Genomic DNA, 19,697 nt, shown 5'->3' on the forward strand with positions numbered 1-19,697 from the left:
CTTGTTTTGCGTTTAACTCGGTAAATCTCAGTTGGAATTTGTGCCTGTCTCGCTCACTTTTTCCCCTCCTTTTCTCCTTTTCCTCCCCCAGTTTCTGTGTTTGAAGAACATCCGGACCTTCCTGAAAGTGTGTCATGACAAATTTGGGTTAAGGAACAGCGACCTCTTTGATCCCTTTGACCTCTTTGATGTGCGGGATTTTGGCAAGGTAAGAGTTACTGCTGAGCTCCTGGGAAGGGATGGACACTGGGGCTGTTCCCTGGCTTTGTGCTCCAGGTTTGGGATGAAAATACAAAGGTCTTGTGGTTTTCTGAGCAGCCTCTGAGAACTGGGCACCAGTTTCCCTGGGCTTGTGGTATATTTAGCATTCTGCTGCATCCCCAGTGTATTTAGGGGTTGTTTTAGTATATATGGGGGTTCATTCTGTTGTGTCCTCAGTGAAGGGACACCAAGCCTTCAAGTTTTCTGCTTTAGATGAAAAACTCTCTGGGATCAGTGTCTATAAGATGTTACCCAGGTGTTTTTGAGAGGAACCAAACCTTGCACAGGGTCCACACCTCGCTCAGTCCTTCCCCATCTGCTTCCACCCCTGCAGAGCAAAATAACTTTGCTGAAATCACCGTCTGATTTTTGTTACGTGGCCAGCGAGTGTCTGTGGGGTCAGGGAGTTTCATGGCAAGGTGAAATGAGTGCCCTGAGCTTCTCAGAAATGTGTTGCTGTAAGTGATGGTTGGCACCAAATACGCATCAAGGAAAACTCTGCCTGGTTTTGACAAGTGGCTCTTGTTCTGATCTCCTGGCTTTGACACCAACTGCATCAGGGCTGATGGATACAGGGCTCAGGAAAGCCATTACCCAGGACAATTGCTATATTCTTCAGCAGAAAAGGTGATAAAAGATTTATTAAAGCTCTGTATTGTTTTACCTGTTTCGAGCTGCCAGACACAAGCTGCTGGAAGGCATCTTCCCTTCTGATTATCCAAAGAGTAGATTTTCACTGCTGATGGGGATATATTATTTGATATTTATTGCCTAATTTATTTCTGGACCATTATGTGGAATGTGCAATTGCAGTGCCTTGTTTTATGAGTTTTTTTTTGATTTATGGAATACAAGAAGGCAGTTGTTGTTCTGGGAATATGAATGCACAGAAGGAACCTTTTGGGCTGGGGAAGGAGCTGCTGCTAATTAAAATTCTGCTTTATTGTCACATTGTCTCTTGCTTTGTGCAGTTTCAGATTGCCTCTGATGCCTTTTAATAAGGGCCTGGTGTTAAATACTGCAGGAACACATCAGCTGATGAGCACAGTTCACTTTCCCTCCTGGTCTGCTGAGGGAACAGCTCCTCCCTCTCCCTGCTCGCTTTTTTTGGGGTGCATTAATCTTTGTGACTTGGGGCGGTGATTTGCCACTCCCTCTTTCCTCAGGGCAATATGGTTTTTGGGAGACTTGGGAAAGAAATGTGTCATGAACTTCCAAGAGATACAAACGTATTTTATTGCCTGCATGGTGTTTCTCATGTTGTCCTCATCCTCAACCAACCATAGAAAATGTGGGAAGCACAGACTCTTTATACAAAAACCTGATTTTTCTTTTTTTTTATCAGCTTGGTGGAGGTATCAGCTGTCCAGCTCTGCACCACCCTAAATCCCTCTGGAAGCCTGTCAAAACATTCCCATTGTCTTCACCACCTTTCATTCCCACATTATCCTCAGATCTGTGTTCAACAGTGGCAAAGCAAATAAACAGGGAAAAATCTGCTGCTGACCAGAGCTCCTTTTCCGTTTTGAGTCACGGCGAGAGCAGAAGGAGTTTCTAATCCACGTCCCCACTGGCCAAACACAGACTTCACACACAAAAAATTCTTCCTGGAGCTATTCACTCCTCGGATCAATGGTATTTTTTTGGTTACAAGACACTTACACCATGCAGGAGGCGTTTCTGATGGAACACACTAACAGGGTTTAATTGCAGAGGGGCTTTGGTGGAGTGGTGTTGGGTGTTTCCTTTCTGGATGCTGCTGGGAGAGTTACTCCTCTCCTCCAAACCAAAAGGCCACTGGGACAGCAATTACCAGCAGCTTTTGGGATTGCTGGAGTGTAATTACCCAGGAGAGAGGCGTGGACTTGATGCCAACCTCTGCGTAAAGGGCTTTGAATCTTCAGGGTTTTTTAGTGTTAGAAAACCACTGGTGCTTTAAAAGAGGATGAAAAATTCAGATCCCTCAGTCTTGCCTTGCCCAGCTGTTATTCTGAGAGAGGTTTCCATGTTTCCAGCCTTCCTTTTGGCTTCTGAGCTGTGGCTTCTGCACGGAGGAGCTGCCGTGGGAACGCTGGAGCCCCTTCCACAACTCTGTCTGGGGGCTCCTCAAGACCAGCTTTACTCCTGGTTTTGCTTCTTCCTTGAGTTTTAAGCTTGGGAAGGTGCTTTCTGCTGTCAGCAGGGTGACAGCTGGTGAGATGGGATCGTGAGCCGTGTGGGTTTCTCCAGCCAAAATCCCAGAGGAGCTGGAAAGCTCCAGCTCTGGATCTGGGGGATGTCGGGGAAGGGCAGGCTCAGGCTCCTGCCAGATGGATGCATCACATTCCCTGTGACCTGCAGTGTCTCCCAGCTCCCCAGGGCAGCCCAAAGGCCACTTCCAATTGCTCGTGGCCACTTGAAATTGCTCACTGTTTTTCCCCATGCCCACTTACTAAGCAATCCTGCTGTGGTGGGGGCTGTGCTGTGTTTCATGACAGAGGTTTGCAGAAGTGACCTGAGATGCTGGTATTTTTACCCATGCCCCTTCAAAAAGTGTAAGTTTTATGAATTATTTTTGAATATTTGATCCCTTTAAAGTGGCTCAGAACTCTCCATAAATCACCAGTGGCATCTGCAGAAGTGTTTTCTCTGTGGCTGCAGGGTGCAGGAGTAAAACCCCAGTTAATATTGCCTCATCCCTAACCAGGGTCTGATCCTGCAAGCTTGCTGTGCCCTGTTAGTACAGCCTGGCTCTTAAAAAAGAAATAAAATAAAAAGCTGGTGCTCATGTAGTGCGTGTTGTTACACTTTTAGTAGCAGTGATGGTATAAAATCAAACTCTTATTGGACTTGCTAATTTATTGGCACCAACTGTAATGACATAAAATGTACATAAATATGGATTAAACTCTTTATTACTCTATTAGTCAGCATGATGGTAGCCAGGTTCATTAAAAGGAGTTACTCATTTTAAATAACTTGCAGTAATGTACAGTTTTTTTTTTAAGAAATATAGTTCAAATATTCATAAACCTGTGGAGCGTGCCATTTATTAGCCTCCCGCTCCTGTCTGCCCTCCTGACGTGGATTTAATCGTCCTGAATTCCTTCTGAGGTTCTTGCTCTGTTTGAAAAAGGCTTTTTTGTTTGCAAGATAAGGGTCTTTCCTCCCCTGCCCCACAGATATGAAGTACTGCTGTTCTAAAAATGAAAAAGGGAAGCGATTCACAGGCCAGCTGAAAGAGAGGGAGATGCTGGTACTGAGATTAAAGTTGTGTTTTCCACTCTGCTTCTGCTCCAGAGGTTGGGGAGACAGAGCTGCACCCACCTTGCAGCTGGAGCAGGGTTTGGAGCAGGCTCTGGATCAATTCTTCTTCCCAGCTGAACTCACTGAGATTTTTGCTGGGCCAGGGCTCAAATGAAGCTTTTCTTGAGTTCCAGGGAGAGGATGTGGGTGGTGGGGAGGTGGCCCCGAGCCTGGCACGCTCCAGTGGCTGTGCCAAGAGCTGCCTTGGAGGTGGGAGTGAAATCAGAGTTCAAGCAAAGGGCTTCATCAATTTGGAGTAATTGCTCCAAATATTCCGGGTATTTTTTAGCGTAAAGGTGTCCCCTTCCTCCTGCTGATGGGGTGGTGTGCATCCCTCCTGGAAAACTCTAAAAATCCAGGCTGTCCTCACTGGATGCTGCTTGTCCCCAGCACCGTGGCTGGAGAATCTTCCAAGTGAGGGATTCCCCTTTTCCATCCATTTGGATGGGTTGGGGCAGCTCTGGAAGCACTCAGCTGCCACAGTTCCCCCCATCCCTTTCTGTCACACCCCACCCTGCTGCCAGAGAGTCAGAAAACTCGATTTTCTGCTCACTTTCAGACAGGAGGGTGGGGAGTGCTGTCAGAATTATTTAAGGGATTCATAACTGAGAGTTGATGGTTTCTGTTTCTCTGCTGAGAATTCCCCTCCCTCCAGCATCTCTAACACCATGTAGGAACCACCAGCCCTGCAGCTGTATTTTTAAGGTTGCCTTTTTAACCCAGTTTGGGCAGAGAAAGGGAGGGATTTATATGAATTAATATAGGAAGGTGGAAACTGCTGAGATTCTGGATATATGGCAGCAAACCCAGTGCCAGCTGTGACCTGCTGGTGCTGGGAGCAGCTCCTCTTCTCTCATTTTGACTTCCAGGGTTTTTTTCTGACCTCCTGGAGCCAAGAACATATTAAAAGCAGCGTGTTTTCTCCCTGCACCATGGAGTGCATGAAGCAATAATGTCTGGGAGCATAGAGCAGCGCTTGGCAGCCAAGCTGGGTGTCCCATCCTGACCCTAACCTTTTTTTTTTTTTTTTCCCTGACAAATCCCTGGATGCTCAGGCAGCTGGATGGGGCTTCCCATGTTGTGGCCCTCTGTGCCAGCTCCTCTGTGGCATTGGCTTTGTGCCCAGGGGTATCCTGTGGCAGCTGGGAGCATCTCTGTGGATCGCTGTGTCACCGCTGCGGGTGGGGAGGGAAGTGAACTGAGGAGAATTCTCCAAAAGAAGGGTGTGTATGTTTTAGATAAATTTTATTATTTTAAATTCCCACAGGAGCAGTAGAGTAACTGCCCCGGCCACGAGATTTTTTTTTTTTTTTTTTTGTGTCATTGCATGGAAGAAACCCACTTAACTCCTTGCGTGCGCAGCGGCTGTTGATGCTTTGTCCCACATGTTCACCCTGTGCCCACACCAGGGTTTTTTCCCAGAGCCTTTAGGACTGCAGGGAGAATCCCCATCTCTGGGAAGTGCAGGAGAACACGGGGAAGGCAGCCCTGGATGCCTGTGCAGGGCTGTTGATGATTAACTCCCCGTTGCAGGAGCTGCGTGTGATGTTTTAATGACCTTGCTGGAGCTGTTCTGGAGATTTGGACATTGGGACGAAAGCTCCACATGGCAAAAGCAGAACTGGAGCAGCACGGGTTGGGTTTGTTCTTCCTTCCCTTTGCCAGCTTGAGGGCTCATTTGGGCTTGGAAGCTCGTGGTTTGGAATTGGGGCGTTGTGGGGACCCTGCTGCTCCTGGTCACCCTGGGGACAGAGGTGGGACTGTGCTGGCAGGTGCTGTGTGTCCAGCAAGTCTAAAACACAAGCACAGAATTAACAGATTTTTGGAGCCGGTCAAGCCTGACCCAGACAGTGCCTTTGGCTGTGCCGTGCCAGGACCATTCCTGGGGTGACTTTTTTCCCTGAGGGATGTGTTGGTGCAGCCACTCCTCCAGCAATGGATATTTTAAGGCTCCAAATCCTGATGATTTCTCCCTGCTCTTGAGTTTAGCCCTGAGAGCCTGGATTTTCCCAGTTGCTCGGGGCAGTTAATGCTGAAAGGGCTGTACTGGGATATTTTGGGGTGTTCAGGGCTTCAGAAACAGCACCACAAATGCTGCTTAGGCAGCAAAAAAACCCAGTTAATCTTTCACTGCACCCTGAGGTCAGAACTCTGTGACACTCCTGAGTGGAGACAACTGGGCCACCAACCTGTGACACCTCCAGGGCCCAAGGAAATGCCACAATCCAGCAGCTGGTGGCCCTCTGGTATTCCCTGCAGGAGCAGCTTCCAATTGTGGCAAATTCTCTGCTTTCCCCCCTTTCCTTTCTCCCTTACTTTAAAACTCCAGACTGTTTATAGATGTGCAGCTCCTCAGTACAACAGAAAGAGCCAGAAATGTTCATTCTGGGAAATTTTGCCCTTTTTTTTTTTTTTTTTTTTCCCTTCTTGGCTGCTTTCCCCAGTATTTTTCCAAGGGGTCACACTAAGGGGTGTTACGTTTCAGATCAAACAAATGTGGGCAGGGTCTTTGGTAACTCTCGCAGTCTTGATGGGAGAATTCTGCACTTGTGCCTTGAGCAGTGATGGGAGTGTTTTGGAATCCAAAGTATTGATCAGGACGTGGATAAATGCGTGTCCTTAATGTGCATGAAATTGATTTCCTTGTAGCTTCTTGATTTGTCTGAGTTCTCCTTTTGTTAATTTTACACTAGGTCAGGGAGAGCAGGATCTTTCTTTACTTTGGAAAAAACCCTGTGGGTGTTAAAACACCTCCAAGTGTGTCTCCAAAAAGTGGGGAGGGGAGATGCCAGGCTTTATTTTTTGGGTGATCCAACAATTTCTGGCTATTGTGTGGTTTCATTTGAGCCTCCTTGATTATGTCATGGGATTTTTGAGGCTTACAGTGAACATCATTGTGGGTGCAAGATGCCAACAAGGCAAAGCCAGGCTTTGTGTGCCTGAGTGGATCTCTCATCACTTGAGCTTAACTGTTCAGGATCATGTGCTCTGGGAAAGGAAGAAAATCCATCCCAGCTAATATCACTTAAGGGACTCTTGGAATAAAAAGAATTTTTTATTCTGCAACGAGCTCTTCCGTTGCTTCATTAAAACCCTCAGCATCTGATGATGAGACTGTCCCAAGGCCAAATAATACAAATAATAATTAACATTTCTAGAGACAGATTAACACGTGGGTGTAAACGTGGTTTAGTAAAAAGTGAAACTACCAGGCTGAAAGTTCGTGGCTGAACTCCACCATCCCCAGTGCTCAGAGCACAGCATCTTACCTATGGAACAGGGTAAAAAAATTAGGGGGAAGAAGCTTCTGTAGGAAACAGTGAATTTTCTTGGGACAGAGATGAGTTGGTACAAGTTAATAAATTGAAATACCACAGCTGAACACAAACATTCTGATGCCTGGAGGAGCCTGGGTGTGTCCTATGCCCTGTCCCCAGGATATCCCAGGATTTGGGTGCTGTGCTTGGTGAGGCTGGGCCCTGCCCTGCCCCTGCCACATCCATATTTTACATTGGAAAGTCACTCCCTGGAAGGGAAATGTTCATGTTCTGCAGGAAATAAGCAGTGCAGACACAAATGTGTTGGAACCTGTGTCAGCAGAGTGGGGGTTTGGTGAGGTTTGCTGTTTGCACCCTGAATTTTTTTCTCCTCTGAGTCTCCTGTGCTTGGAGAGACTTCAGGATGTTGAGACTGTGCCAGGCAGGGCCAGCTTTAGAAACCAGGGGTGGTGGGGAGGCTCCTCAGCTCCCTCCCACACTTCTTCATGGAGGAAAGCTAAAGGGGAAAGAAAAAACCATCTTGGACTATTTTGTTCCACTGGCTGTCAGAATGGGCTGCTTGTTTGTTCTTGGAGGGCTTCCAGATATGGGATTTTTTTTTCTCTCTCTCTTTTTCTTTCAGCAATTAAATATTTCTTCAAGAACTCCCTGTAGGTTTTGTGATTCCTCCCACCTGCCCACTGCAGGATGGGTGTGGACACTGGGGTGCACTCACAGGAGGGGTGGAGAGGATGGTAAAGGTGGAAAGGGTGAAAAAATCCAGGAATATCCTGGAGCTGCAGGTTGTTGGGATGGCCTTTGTGTGCTGGGTGAAGCACACGAGGAGCCAGGTGATAATCCCAGGGCTGGTCAGGAGCAATTTGCTGCGAGCAGGTTTTGAAAAGCTTCTCTCTAAACATCCCAAGGGAAGCTGGAATGAGCAAGATCACCTGCAAGAGTACCTTAAATACCAATTTCCCCTTGTTTTCCAGCTTTTCCTTGCCTGGTTCCAAACCAGGGAGGTGGTGGTTGGACATCCTTTCCTATCTGGAGCAGGACAACCTCCCTGGCTCACCCTCAGTGCTTGGCTGCTCCACCTAATGAGCTTCAGATGGTGATGCTGCAGAAAATTCATTTGCACCCTCAGTATTAATGGTGTGTGAGCCAGAGTCCCCCTGTTGCACATCATTTTCTTCCTGCTAATTAGGGGTTAGAACTTAATCATGATAGGAGGACAGAGGCCATAATGCAGCCTGGCTGAAGCTAATGATGTGGGCATTGCACTTTGTGCCGTTTGTCAGGAATTCTCCTTTCTTCCTCCAGGCCTCCCTTGGTTGTAATTTTAGGAATTTCTGAGCCAGCGTGGGCTTGACTGATGTTTGCAGTCACTCCTTGTGATGAGTGAGGCTTGTGTGGGAGAGGCTGAGGGAGCTGTGGTGGGGATTTCACAACCTGGGACTGAAGTTTTTGGGCAGAAGTGGTTCAGAATACCTCGGGAAGGAGCGATGTGCAAACAGGCTGGAAGTGACGTGGCAGTCGTGGAGTTTCCCATCCTAATCCTGGGGCAAGGCTTCATTTTTCTGGGCGTGATTTTGGTGCCAGGCAGGGGTGAGAAGCAGTGGCAAGCCTGGCAGCCCTGTGCCCTGAGCTCCACATCTGGTGGGAGCAGGGGCACAGCTCCAGAGCTGCTGGTGCTCTGCATTCCTCGGAGATGTGGGGGATGGCAGCCCCACACAGGTTCCCATGCAGGTGTGAACTCTCTTGATTTTGTGCATCTCCATGTAAAATGCGCACACCTCTGCAGAGGAGGGATGCAAAAGTGGAGCTTTGCGGAGTTTTCTCAAGGAAAAAAAAAAAAATAAGGAGGGAAGATTCTTCCCCTTACACAGACTTTACCCAGACCTTTCAGAGTGCACTGAGAATAAAAGAGGGAGGATTTTGAGTGCAGGCTCTGGCTGTGGTGTCCCTGTGACAAACTGTGCTTAGGGCACACATCAAAGACAAAACTGGAGGTTTTGTGACTGAGAGAAGTGCTTGGAGAGCCAGGGTATGAGCCAGAGCTGCCCTGCCTGTACCTGAGCCTGATGGAGCACAGCAGCTCCCCGGCAGGAGAGAGAAACTCGCTCTTCCAAGCCAGTGGACTGCAAAGATTATTGAAAAAAAAAAATTTAATATATTTCTTTCATGCGGAAATAGTGCTGCAGTCCCTGTTCAGAGAGATTTCTCAAAGGGACCTCTGTGCTCCAGCAGCAGGACTGAGATCACAGCTTGCTGCAGATGTGAATTGAACTGAGTCCCACTTCCAGCAGCTCTGAGTAACCATTGTGCAGTGTCCTGAGCCCCACACACCAGCCCTGCTCCCAGGCTGGCCTCACACAGCCACACTTGCACAGCACATGAGTTTTTATTTAAAAATGAAATTTTTGGCCCCTGGAAATCCCTCGGTGAAGCTGGCTGCGTGGGTTCTGCATTGGGAGTTCCAGTGTGGGATGCTGGAGGGCCAGGGAGATGTTAGAGATGGATCCATCAGCATCTGGGTTTGTCTGGTTTTATTTCCTTTTTCAGCTGGGATGTTCCATCCTGTTATAATGGAGATGGTTTTATGTATGTTCAGATGATACAGTTTGGGGTGGTTTTGATTTTTGTAGATGTCGATGACAGCTCTTCTGTGAGAATCTGATTTTTTTGGGACTGAGTGCTCAGTGGGATTAGACTTCAATGTCTGATTCTTCATTAAAAAAATAGAGATTTATTCTTCATACAAGAATAGGGATTTATTACTCACTGTGAGTGTGTGGAGCAGGACCTTGGATTGAATGTTCTTGCCTGCTGACCTTGATGAGGTACTGAAGGCAGCTGGGTCTGGCTCATCAGCCCCATATTTGATCTGGAAATAAGAAATTTCATTTAAAAACACTCCAGCATAGAAAAACGGAGAGCTGGGAAGTGGAGAAAGTTGTGGTTGAAGTCCAGCCTGCAGGGATCCTGTGAAGGACCCTTGCCTTGGGGCCTCACTTGACTCTGGGTGTTTGCTCAGCCCCTTTTCCTCCACCAGCCAAGTCCCCATGGGAGCTCTGTTCCCTGCCCTCCCCCTCACCTTTTTTTTTTTTTTCTTTCTTTCCCCCTCATAATATTGTTCTAATTACTGGAGTGTGAAGAATTGACTCTTAAAACGCCTCTTGGCAAATTCCATTTTGTGCACTGATGAAAAGTCCTGCCCATCCTGGGATCACGACTTCCCCATCCCTGCTAGCCAGACTGGGACACGGTGCTTGTTCCTCTGGCTGGGGGATCCTAAAATCCAGCAGGAGATGGAAAAGGGAAGAGATCAGGAGGGATTTGGGTGAGGGGAAAGTGTTAACACTTGTTTGCTGGCATCCTGCTTGGCTGTTTCTCCTGGGGAGCTGCCAGATGTGATTTTTTTGGAGGTAAACAAGGACAGGTTGGGGCAGCTGTGGGTACAAAGCTTGGAGAAGAAACTGAGGAAAGGGATTTGCAAGAAAGTTGTGGGGCTGAGGATTTTGGGGATGTCCAGCCCTGAACCCTGCAGAGAGATTTTTGTGGTGGCTTTTTGTGGCCATGTCCTTTTCCTTCTCACCGTGGTTGTCCCTTAAAGAAGGGGTGTCCTGCATCTTCTGGACCTTCTGCTCCCTGGCTGGAGCATGGACTTACAGAGAATTCAGGGGCTGAGGCTTAGGCACTTTCAAAGTGAATTGTTTTCAAACCAGCACTACTGTAAAGCTGTTCCTGGAGTTTTTTGGGTTTTTTTTCAAGTGAGAAAGGAGCACTTGTGCAGTGCTTCAGGCTTTTTCTGCATTTCCAGGGGCATGAAAACCTGAGAAATGATGCTGAAGACTCAGTTAATGAGTGATTGCAAGGTTCACAGGACTGTGGCTTAAAGAAAAATGCCAGGGTGGAGATTTTGTTCATGATGTTGGAGACTGGGCAGCTTTGGACTTAGTCCTGATTCCAGAGCACTTGTGGTGGATCCACTAAGCAGACTCGTGCAGGAAAATTACAGATTGCTCCTGTCTGCCTTCCCCCCACCCCTCAGTTTGCAGCCTGGCAGCTGAGAAGGGAGCAGGGATGGGATGGAGAGCTGGCTTCCCCTCTGTATGGGCTGGCCTGAAGCAAAGTGGCTTTGGCTACTGTGAAATCTCCTTCTTTAGGATGGACCCCAGCAGGAATCCTCCTCCAGGGGTGGATTGTGGACTGCAGAGGCATTTGGCTGGATCCCAGCTGAATTTTGTATCGGTTGCTCTGACAGGGAGCCCAAATTCATCCCCATGGCTCTGCTTTGTGTGAGACAGGGGCTGGTAGCCAGGGGAGGGGACGGTTGTGGTGTGATGACATCCATATCATGGATGACATCCATATGAGATGTGGATGAGATCCATATCCTCTGTGGGGACCTGGGCGAGCTGGCAGAGGGGTTCCCCAGCCTCAATCTCCCCCTGGGGATGGGCTGGGGTCACCTCTGCCAGCTCCCCAGGGGACATAAAGGGCTTTCACTGTCCCTTGCAGGAGCACTGGGCACACCCCCTGCCTTATTCTTTTAGTGGTGGGCTTGGTAGTGCTGAGTGAATGGTGGGACTGGATGATCTTGGAGGTCTTTTCCAAGCTCAGTGATTCCATGGATGGGTGATTTTAATGTGCCTCTCCTCCCTCAATGGCTCACAGAAGAGCAGTTATCCTTCAGAGGAGCAGCAGAGCCTGAACCTTCACCACCTCATCCCCCTGCTCTGGCAGCTCATCAGTTCTCACCTTGAAGAGGGGGAAGAGTTTAAAAAGCAAGGGAAGGTTCAGACCACAGCCCTGGGTGGAGGGAAGGAGAGACTGACCAGGGGAGGGATGTGCCCAGGGATGCTCAGCTTTGGGATTTGTGTTTTCACAGTGCCAGGGACCTTCAAAATGCAGGGAAAGGGCAGTGCTGGAAAACCTGGAAGCAGCTGAAATGGGATGCAGCCACTTGGGCTGGCAGGTGATGCTGGAGAAAGCTTTTTGGAAGCAGAGTTCTGTTCTGGGAGCTGTTCATTCTGTGGAATCTCAGCATGAGCTGCAGCAGACACTTCTGAAAGGTCTAAAAGATGTAAAATGGCCCAAACCCCCTTTGACTTCAGGCACTTCACTCTTCCCAGATGATTTCCCAGCTCTGCCTTGCCACAGAAAGGCTTGTAAAGAGGGAAGAATCGATGAAAATCAACAGCAGCAAGTTCCTGGTGGTGGGAGCTGTCTGGAGAACAAGCAGATCTTTAGATTCTTGTGGTTTTCCTCTGTTCTATTTCTAGGTCCATTAAATCCACATTTTTCCCTGTTCTCCTCTGAAACATAAATGAGTAAATGAGGTAACAAGGGCACACTTTAAGAAAAATGAAGCATGACTGTAAATAGGAGTGACCCAGCAGAAAGGGAGGTCAGATAAGAGACATTTCCCAGTTGTGTTCCTTAAGGGTGCCAGGCTGGAATTTAGAATCCTGCTTTAGGATGAGGAAACCTCTTGGAGGTCCCGTGGAGAGAGATAAGAGATGCGAGATACGGGGAGAGGGAAACTTTTTCCTTCCTGTTGTTTGCAGAGGGTGGAGTGAAAGAGGGGTTTTGATGCTGATGATTATCTGTGATGTGTGATTATCTTGGAATTTTGGGGGAAAAATAAAAAAATATTTGAGGGAAAAAGGAAGGAGCCAGACTATGGCTCTAGCCCTCATGGTGCTTCTGTTTGGGGAAGGCAGGGCTGTTTGATTTCCTGCCCCTTGGTACATGCTGAGCAAAGCTGGGCTGAAATGTGTGAGAAGTGCATGAAGGTGTAGTTTGGATCCTGAAATTTGGATTTGAGGTGCCAAGGCTGGGGCAGAAACTGCCACCCATCACTGGAGGAATACTGAAGGGAAGTGCATGGAGTTGCTTCAGAGAACAGAAATAAATTGGAGACAGGAGACAAAGCCCCTGCTCTGTGGGACTGGGAAGAAGTTTCCTGCAGGGCTGTTGGATGTGGTGGTGTTTCGCAGGGCTTTACTGCCCCAGCCCCAGCAAATTCCTGCTTGTCCCTGTTCCCTGTCCCCTGTCCCTGTCCCCTGTCCCTGTTCCCTGTTCCCTGTTCCCTGTTCCCTGTCCCTGTCCCTTTCCCTGTCCCCTGTCCCTGTTCCCTGTTCCCTGTTCCCTGTCCCCTGTCCCTGTCCCCTGTCCCTGTTCCCTGTTCCCTGTTCCCTGTCCCTGTCCCTGTCCCTTTCCCTGTCCCCTGTCCCTGTTCCCTGTTCCCTGTTCCCTGTCCCCTGTCCCTGTCCCCTGTCCCTGTTCCCTGTTCCCTGTCCCTGTTCCCTGTCCCCTGTCCCTGTCCCTGTCCCTGTCCCTGTCCCTTTCCCTGTCCCCTGTCCCTCTTCCCTGTCCCCTGTCCCTGTCTCTGTCCCTGTCCCTGTCCCCTGTCCCTGTCCCCTGTCCCTGTTCCCTGTTCCCTGTCCCCTGTCCCCTGTCCCTGTCCCTGTCCCTGTCCCTGTCCCTGTCCCTGTCCCTTTCCCTGTCCCCTGTCCCCTGTCCCTGTCCCTGTCCCTGTCCCCTGTCCCTGTCCCCTGTCCCCATTCCCTGTCCCTTTTCCCTGTCCCTGTTCCCTGTCCCTGTCCCCTGTCCCCATTCCCTGTCCCTTTTCCCTGTCCCTGTCCCTTTCCATGTCTCTTTCCCTGTTCCCTGTCCCATTCCCTGTCCCTGTCCCCTGTCTCCTGTCCCCATTCCCTGTCCCTTTTCCCTGTCCCTGTCCCCTGTCCCTGTCCCTGTCCCTGTCCCTGTTCCCTGTCCCCTTTCCTGTCCCCTGTCCCTGTCCATCCCCTGCCTGGAGCTCCCCAGGTATTCCTGCCAAGGCTGGAAATGCATCCAAATGATGGCAGGGAGAACAGGTAGGACAGAGAAATTCCTCTTTGTGCCAGCAACCAAGAGAATGGGCATTCCTCTTGGAGATTAACTGGGCTGCTCTTCTCAGTTTGCTTTTCCTGCCACGAAATTCAGCCCTGTGAGCTCAGAGGCTGCTCCACAGTTCTGCAGAAGGTGCAGTGATAAATCTGTTTAAATTCCCTTTTGGATTTGGGAGGGACAGTGGTAATTCCCCTGGTGGTGAGGTTTATTTTTCTCTATTAATACCTCATTTTGTAGAGTTTCCTTTCTTCTCCTTGCTCAAGGCTGGACTTTCAGAAAAGCCTCTTCTCCAGGAGACTTAATGTGTGCACACCCTAGTGAAGTCAACAAGAGCTCAACTTCAAAGTGGAGCACGTGGATAAATATTATACTGACTTGAGGCTACTATTTATTCTTTTTCTTCCAAAACAAAACGCATTCACACATGCCTTCTCAAGACTTGGGATTAATTGTTCTTATTTATTTTTTTTTACCACTGCGTGTTCACTCTGGTTTCCTCAGATGATCACACCTCATCTGCCTCTCTCAGGTGGTTGGGGTTTACAACAATTTCAGGAATTTTTGGATATTGAAGGGAAGATAGTGCAGCCAGGTCCAAAATCTTCCACTTTTAGGCTCAAAATCCTCTGCTCCTGTTTGTGTGGTTTCCATGGGTCACATATGGGAGAGCCCAGGGCAATGGAAACCTGAAATTTGGAGGACTGGGAGTGTATTTGGTTCAGGGTTCAGCTGAACATGACTTGTGCCAGTACTGAGTAGGATTTACTCCCTAGAAGTGCCTGCAACAGGCAAATCCCTGCATCCCAGGTGTCCACAAGAAGCCACTTCCACTGAAAATCAGCCCGGTTAATTCTGCCTCAAGCCTCAGCACCAATTCCTGAGGTTCCAGATGGTTCCTGGCTGCGGGATCTCCGTCCCAGCTGTGTCTGCTCCAATCCCCCCCCCCCCCGCCCCGTGCAGGGCAGAGCCTTCATGCATAGGAAATAATCAAATAAAACCATGCCATCAAATGTTTTATGTATGAGGAGGCACGGGGCTGTCAATAATCTTGCATGTTTTTTAATGCCAGCTCTCTCGGCGTCGCTGCTCGCGGCTGATGACACCAATTAATTTTATTGTTTGGAAATAATCTCGTGCGCCGTGCGATTTGCACGGCCTCAGCCTTCTGCTTTCTAATGATTTCTCTATTAATTTCACTGCTGCCAATAAGATGGAGATGCCTTTCAAGTGGAAAAGGGAAACATGACCTAATACCGTGGATAAAATATTAGTGAGAGCGAATTAAATCCCTGTTAGCAGTGGTGGGACCCCGGCCCCTAAAGACACAGGAGCTGCTGGAGCGTGGCAGAGAGAAAAGAGCTGCACATGCTGCGTGTGGATGCACCAGTGTGGAGCAATAAGTTTTGGAACAGCTTTAAAATTAATGGAGAATCAGTGGTTTTTTTGTCCCCCTCCTGCTCCAGCTGGCTTTCCCCTGGTTAAAAAAGGAGCTGACACAGAGAAATTCAGTGTTTGAGCCTCCCTGTGGGATGGAAATGCTGAGGCTGGGCTTGACCCTCTGGAGCTGGGGTTGTGTTTTGCTTTAATTCCTGTTTTTTGGTCTGAATTTGGGTATGGTGAACTCCTTGGCAGTGCTGCCTTTGTCACCTCGTGTCCACCTGCAAGGATGAAGCTCCGTGGAGGATGTCCCCAACCTACAGGACAGTGCCATTAATATTCCTGGTTTTCAGCACCACAATTCTCAAACTGTGCTCAAGTCTTGTCTTCTTGTCCACTCATCTGGCAGAAATCCCCAAAACCAAGGCTTGTACACAAGATTTGCAGCACAAACTGCAGCTGATGGCTTTGGTACTGGTTGTCTGTGAGTCCTTTGCATCACCTGAGCCCTGAGAAGTGGCCTTGGAGCAACCTGGAATACCAGAAACTGTCCCTGCCCAGGGGATTGGAATGAGATGGGATTTAAGATCCCTTCCAACCCAAACCATTCCATGATTCTATGGTGAATTTACTCTTTCAGCATTTGGAAGAATTCTGTATTCATGGTGTGGCTGGGGCTGACTTTCTTCATCCATTTCCTTGTGAGAGGAAAAAAATATCCCTGTAATGCACAAAACCATCACCCCATCAATATTGCCTGAGCGAGGCACAAAGCTGGGGAAAAAAAAAAATCAATGCAATTTGCGGCCAAAATATTTACGTGATGATTTATATAAACACCCAGATATTTATTGCTTTAATGCTTTAGTCTCTGTGCTGTGAAGTTTTTTTGGTTCCTGCATAAATGAGTTGGTAATCAAGGATATGGAGCTGAGGGCTGGGGAGAGATGAGGGGTGAAAACTTGGGAAGGAGCTGGTGGTTTGCAGTGGGGAGGATGGAGCCAGGGCAGCAGCATCAGAGATTTTCCTTCAGAAATTTCTCATTAGATGCAAATCATGAGGCCTTGGGGTTCTGTGCTCCCACCTTGGCTGGGTTGGTTACCTGTGGAGTATTTCAGTAATTTCATATTTCCTCCCCCTCCCCATATTTTGAATTATGCAGACAGAATAAACACGGAATAAAAATATATAAAAATAATTTAAAATTTAATAAATAAAATATATAATAAAATAGAAATAATAAAGTAGAAATAAATATAAATAATAATAAAAATAAATATAGAATATAATAATACTAGGATATAAAAATAAAAGCAGAATAATAAGTTCTTACATGAGTGGATGATGACATTGTGGACAGGAAGAAAATAATACATTGAATTCTGAATGAAATAGTTTCAGGGACTGAGATGAGTCTGTGCTGCTGCTGCTGCTCAGGAAGGATTTTTTTGGCACTGCTGGTTTTGTATTCCCAGTGCCCAGAGGGTCCCTCCTGGTTGGGGAACTTAGTGAAATTCAGTGCCTGCCCTTCTGAGGCACAAATTAACTGAAAATTCAATTTTTTCCTCCTTCACTCTTAAAAACAAACAAACAAACACAACAAAAAACCCAAACCTGCTCAAAGAATTTGGTTTTCAGCAAAAGCAAAAAGAAAAAAAGCAAACAATAAAACCCCGAAGTGCCACCCACCATCTCTACTGCCAGGGCAGCAGAACGAGCTGGGGTGGCTTTTCCTCACTGTTGGAGGGAGCTCTGGTTCATAAGGAATAATTTTCCAGGCTGATGCTGCAGGGAGAACAATGAGGACATTGAGAGCAGATCCCTGCTGGCCTCCCAGAGAGCCCCAAAACCCTGCTCCAAATCCCAAATTTTCCCCGCAGACCCCAAGCTGGACATCCCATCCCACCTGGTCCTTCAGATAGACAAGACCAAGATTAAATCCCAGAGTGACATTTTCCCCCCACCGTGATGCTTTCTTTGCCTTTCTCTCCCTGATGGACTCAAATCTTCTGATATTATAAGAAGTGAGGAGTAATGGAGCTCTTGGCCTTTTTAAATATGTATGAACTTCTCAGGGAAAAGCAGCAGTGTCATTAAACCAGGCGTGGGTGTCTCTTTTCCCCCTGTCCCAAGTCATCGTTCACAGGCAAAGCATAATATTTCTGTTCCTTTGCTTATGGATTCTTGTTATTTTTCAGGAGAAAGCTGCAGATCACAGAGAGCTGATGGTGCAGTTCCTACATCTGGTTTTTTGCTGCTGGCAGACAAAGCTGTTTTCTGCTGTTTGGCAGGGTCAGGCTGGGTGGTGACTCAGGAAAATGAGGTTTTTTGGTGATAAACCTGCATGTTTTTATTTGTTGTGCTGGTCAGGTTTGGTTTCTGAGAGTTGGGGTTGTTTGTCCCATGTGCTCACTCAGATTTATCCCTCCAGGTGAACGTGGTGGGATTTCTCTGGGGTAAATTACTTTGTGTGATATTCCTAAATACTGATATAACCCATGGATATGTGGATTAGCTGTGCCAGGATCTGTTCCTCATGCACTCACAACACAGTGAAGCATCTTCCTTACTGTCACAGCAATAGTTACAGCAGGGCAAAGGGATTTCTCATCTCATTTAATTCTCCAGACAAACTCTAAATTAAAAAAAATAAAAAAACAAAAAACAAACAACTAATTTTGGCTGAAATGCAGCTGATAGTTTGTTTAAAAAGCAAATTCTTTGAGTTGTTGTTTTTTTTTTACACAGTATGTTTTGTCTTCACTTAAAATTATATTTAATCTGGTGAGTTTTTTATTCTGCAGGAGCAAAGCTCATGTCCCACTCTCCTTCCTTCCCACTGGGCTGCCATAGCATCCCCCAAAATGAATAATTCAGCCAGCAGGTACCACTGGGATATCTGAAAAGGTCACATAAATGAGGTGACACCCATTTTTTATCAGCCCTGAAGGTGACATGGAGAGGGTGACACCCACTTTTTAACAGTCCTTGGAGGGTACAGCTGTGAAGGTTATTCCTGAGGGGAAGAGTTAAACCTTGGGATGAGTTTCTTCCTCCACAGGGTCTCTCCGTGCCAGTGTTTGCAGGGTTAGGACTTCTGGAATTTGTGGAGTTTGGGATGTGCAGCACATCTACCAACGTGAATTTGTCATCAAAACACACATGGCATGAACTGATTTTGATTTTTGGTGGACAAGGGAAGCTGGTGAGGGTAGGAAAAAGAGGAAGACAGGCAGGGATGGATGGGATTTGTTCTCAGGGAAGGCTCTCCTCACCCAGAGGGTGATGGGGTGAGATGTTCCTGTTTGCACAGGGATTGTCTCTGTTACAGGAGCGGGGCTGGCTCTCAAATATTTGATTTTCTTGGGTTCTTCAGGCTCTGGACAATGGAAAATGTGGTAGTCATTGGCTTTCAGCCTCCTCCCCGGGGCAGGGGATCAATATAGCTCAATATGGGGTTCAGCCCGTGGTTTGTGCTTTTTCCAGAAGGACTTCAGGAGAAAAGATGCCGTTTAAAGAAAATTACTGCACTGCCTATCAACTGAAAACAAAAGTCTTTTGTCCTGTCAATCATGGGGAGGCTTTATCTTGTCAATCATGAGGAAAATGCTTCCCTTGCACTTCTGCCAGGCTTTGCAGAGTGGGTTTCTCCTTCAGTCAAACAAGCGAGTGTTGGGCACAGCAGCTTTTAATAAAAATTTTAAAAAGTACATTAAAAATTAATGTTTTATGAGTATTTAGACTCGAGAGAAGGTGGTGGTGCAAGTCAGAGGGCAGATCTTGGGGCTGTTTGTTCAGGCAGGAGGGAAGAGGATGCAGTTTGATCCCATGAGGAACCCACAGGAACACTCCAGGCTGTTGGCAGAGCCCAGACCAAGCTGCTCCTGTCATTTGAGCAAGACTCAGCCCGGCTCTGGTCACAGACTGGACTCTGGGGCTTGTTTTCAATCATTTGAGCCTTTTGTTTTGTTCACAGGAGTGAAAGATGTTTTCCTTTCCCTTTCTGCTTCCTTTCCCTTTTGCACAGTGGTCTTCCTCCTTGTGCTGTGCTCCACAGATGGGCTTTCCACGGGTTTTTCTGGGAAGAAATGCACTTCCAGGAGCTTGTCTGTCCATCCATCAGTGCACAGCCCGGGCGATGGGAGCTGGGTACCAAACACCTCTCACCCCTCTGTTTGGGGTTCACAGAGATGCTGCCTCTTCTGCTGCCACAGGAATGTTCCTGCTCGAGCTGGAGACCCAGTTAAACTCCAGGAATTCAGGTTACATTGTGCAGACAGCACTGCTGGAGCTCCCAGCCCCTCGCTCACAGAATCACCCAGGATGGGAAAGCTCTGGAGCAGTGCAGGATCCCTGATTCCTGCCTGGCCCTGGGGCTGTGCTCAAGGTCTCCCCGCTCATGTCAAGGTTTCAAGAGCTTTAAGCCAGTGCTGAGTGGGCTGTGCCAAAGCTGGGGCTGTTGTTGTGTAGCAGCCACGTGGCCGGGGGTGTGTGGGTGCCTGCCCAGGGCTGGGGGCCATCTGCTCCCTTCCTCCTGGGCTGGCAAAGGCTTTTTCCTGCAGAAACAAAAAAAAAAAAAACGGTGTCAGGAACTGGTATCATTGTTCTCCAGCTTCC

The 19,697-nt window shown here is 47.9% G+C and overlaps 1 protein-coding gene across 2 annotated transcripts in view; it reads left to right on the top strand.

The window, feature by feature from the left end:
• The window catches only part of VAV2 (vav guanine nucleotide exchange factor 2), a 120,190-nt gene that overhangs the window by 27,873 nt on the left and 72,620 nt on the right, over window positions 1–19,697 (top strand). For both annotated transcript variants that reach the window (XM_062505385.1, XM_062505386.1), the window contains exon 2: window positions 92–208. In XM_062505385.1, the coding sequence (XP_062361369.1) occupies window positions 92–208 (117 nt within the window). The remainder of the gene's footprint in view (window positions 1–91; window positions 209–19,697) is intronic.

Source organism: Cinclus cinclus, chromosome 19 (genome assembly GCF_963662255.1).
Source record: "Cinclus cinclus chromosome 19, bCinCin1.1, whole genome shotgun sequence".
NCBI lineage: Eukaryota > Metazoa > Chordata > Aves > Passeriformes > Cinclidae > Cinclus > Cinclus cinclus.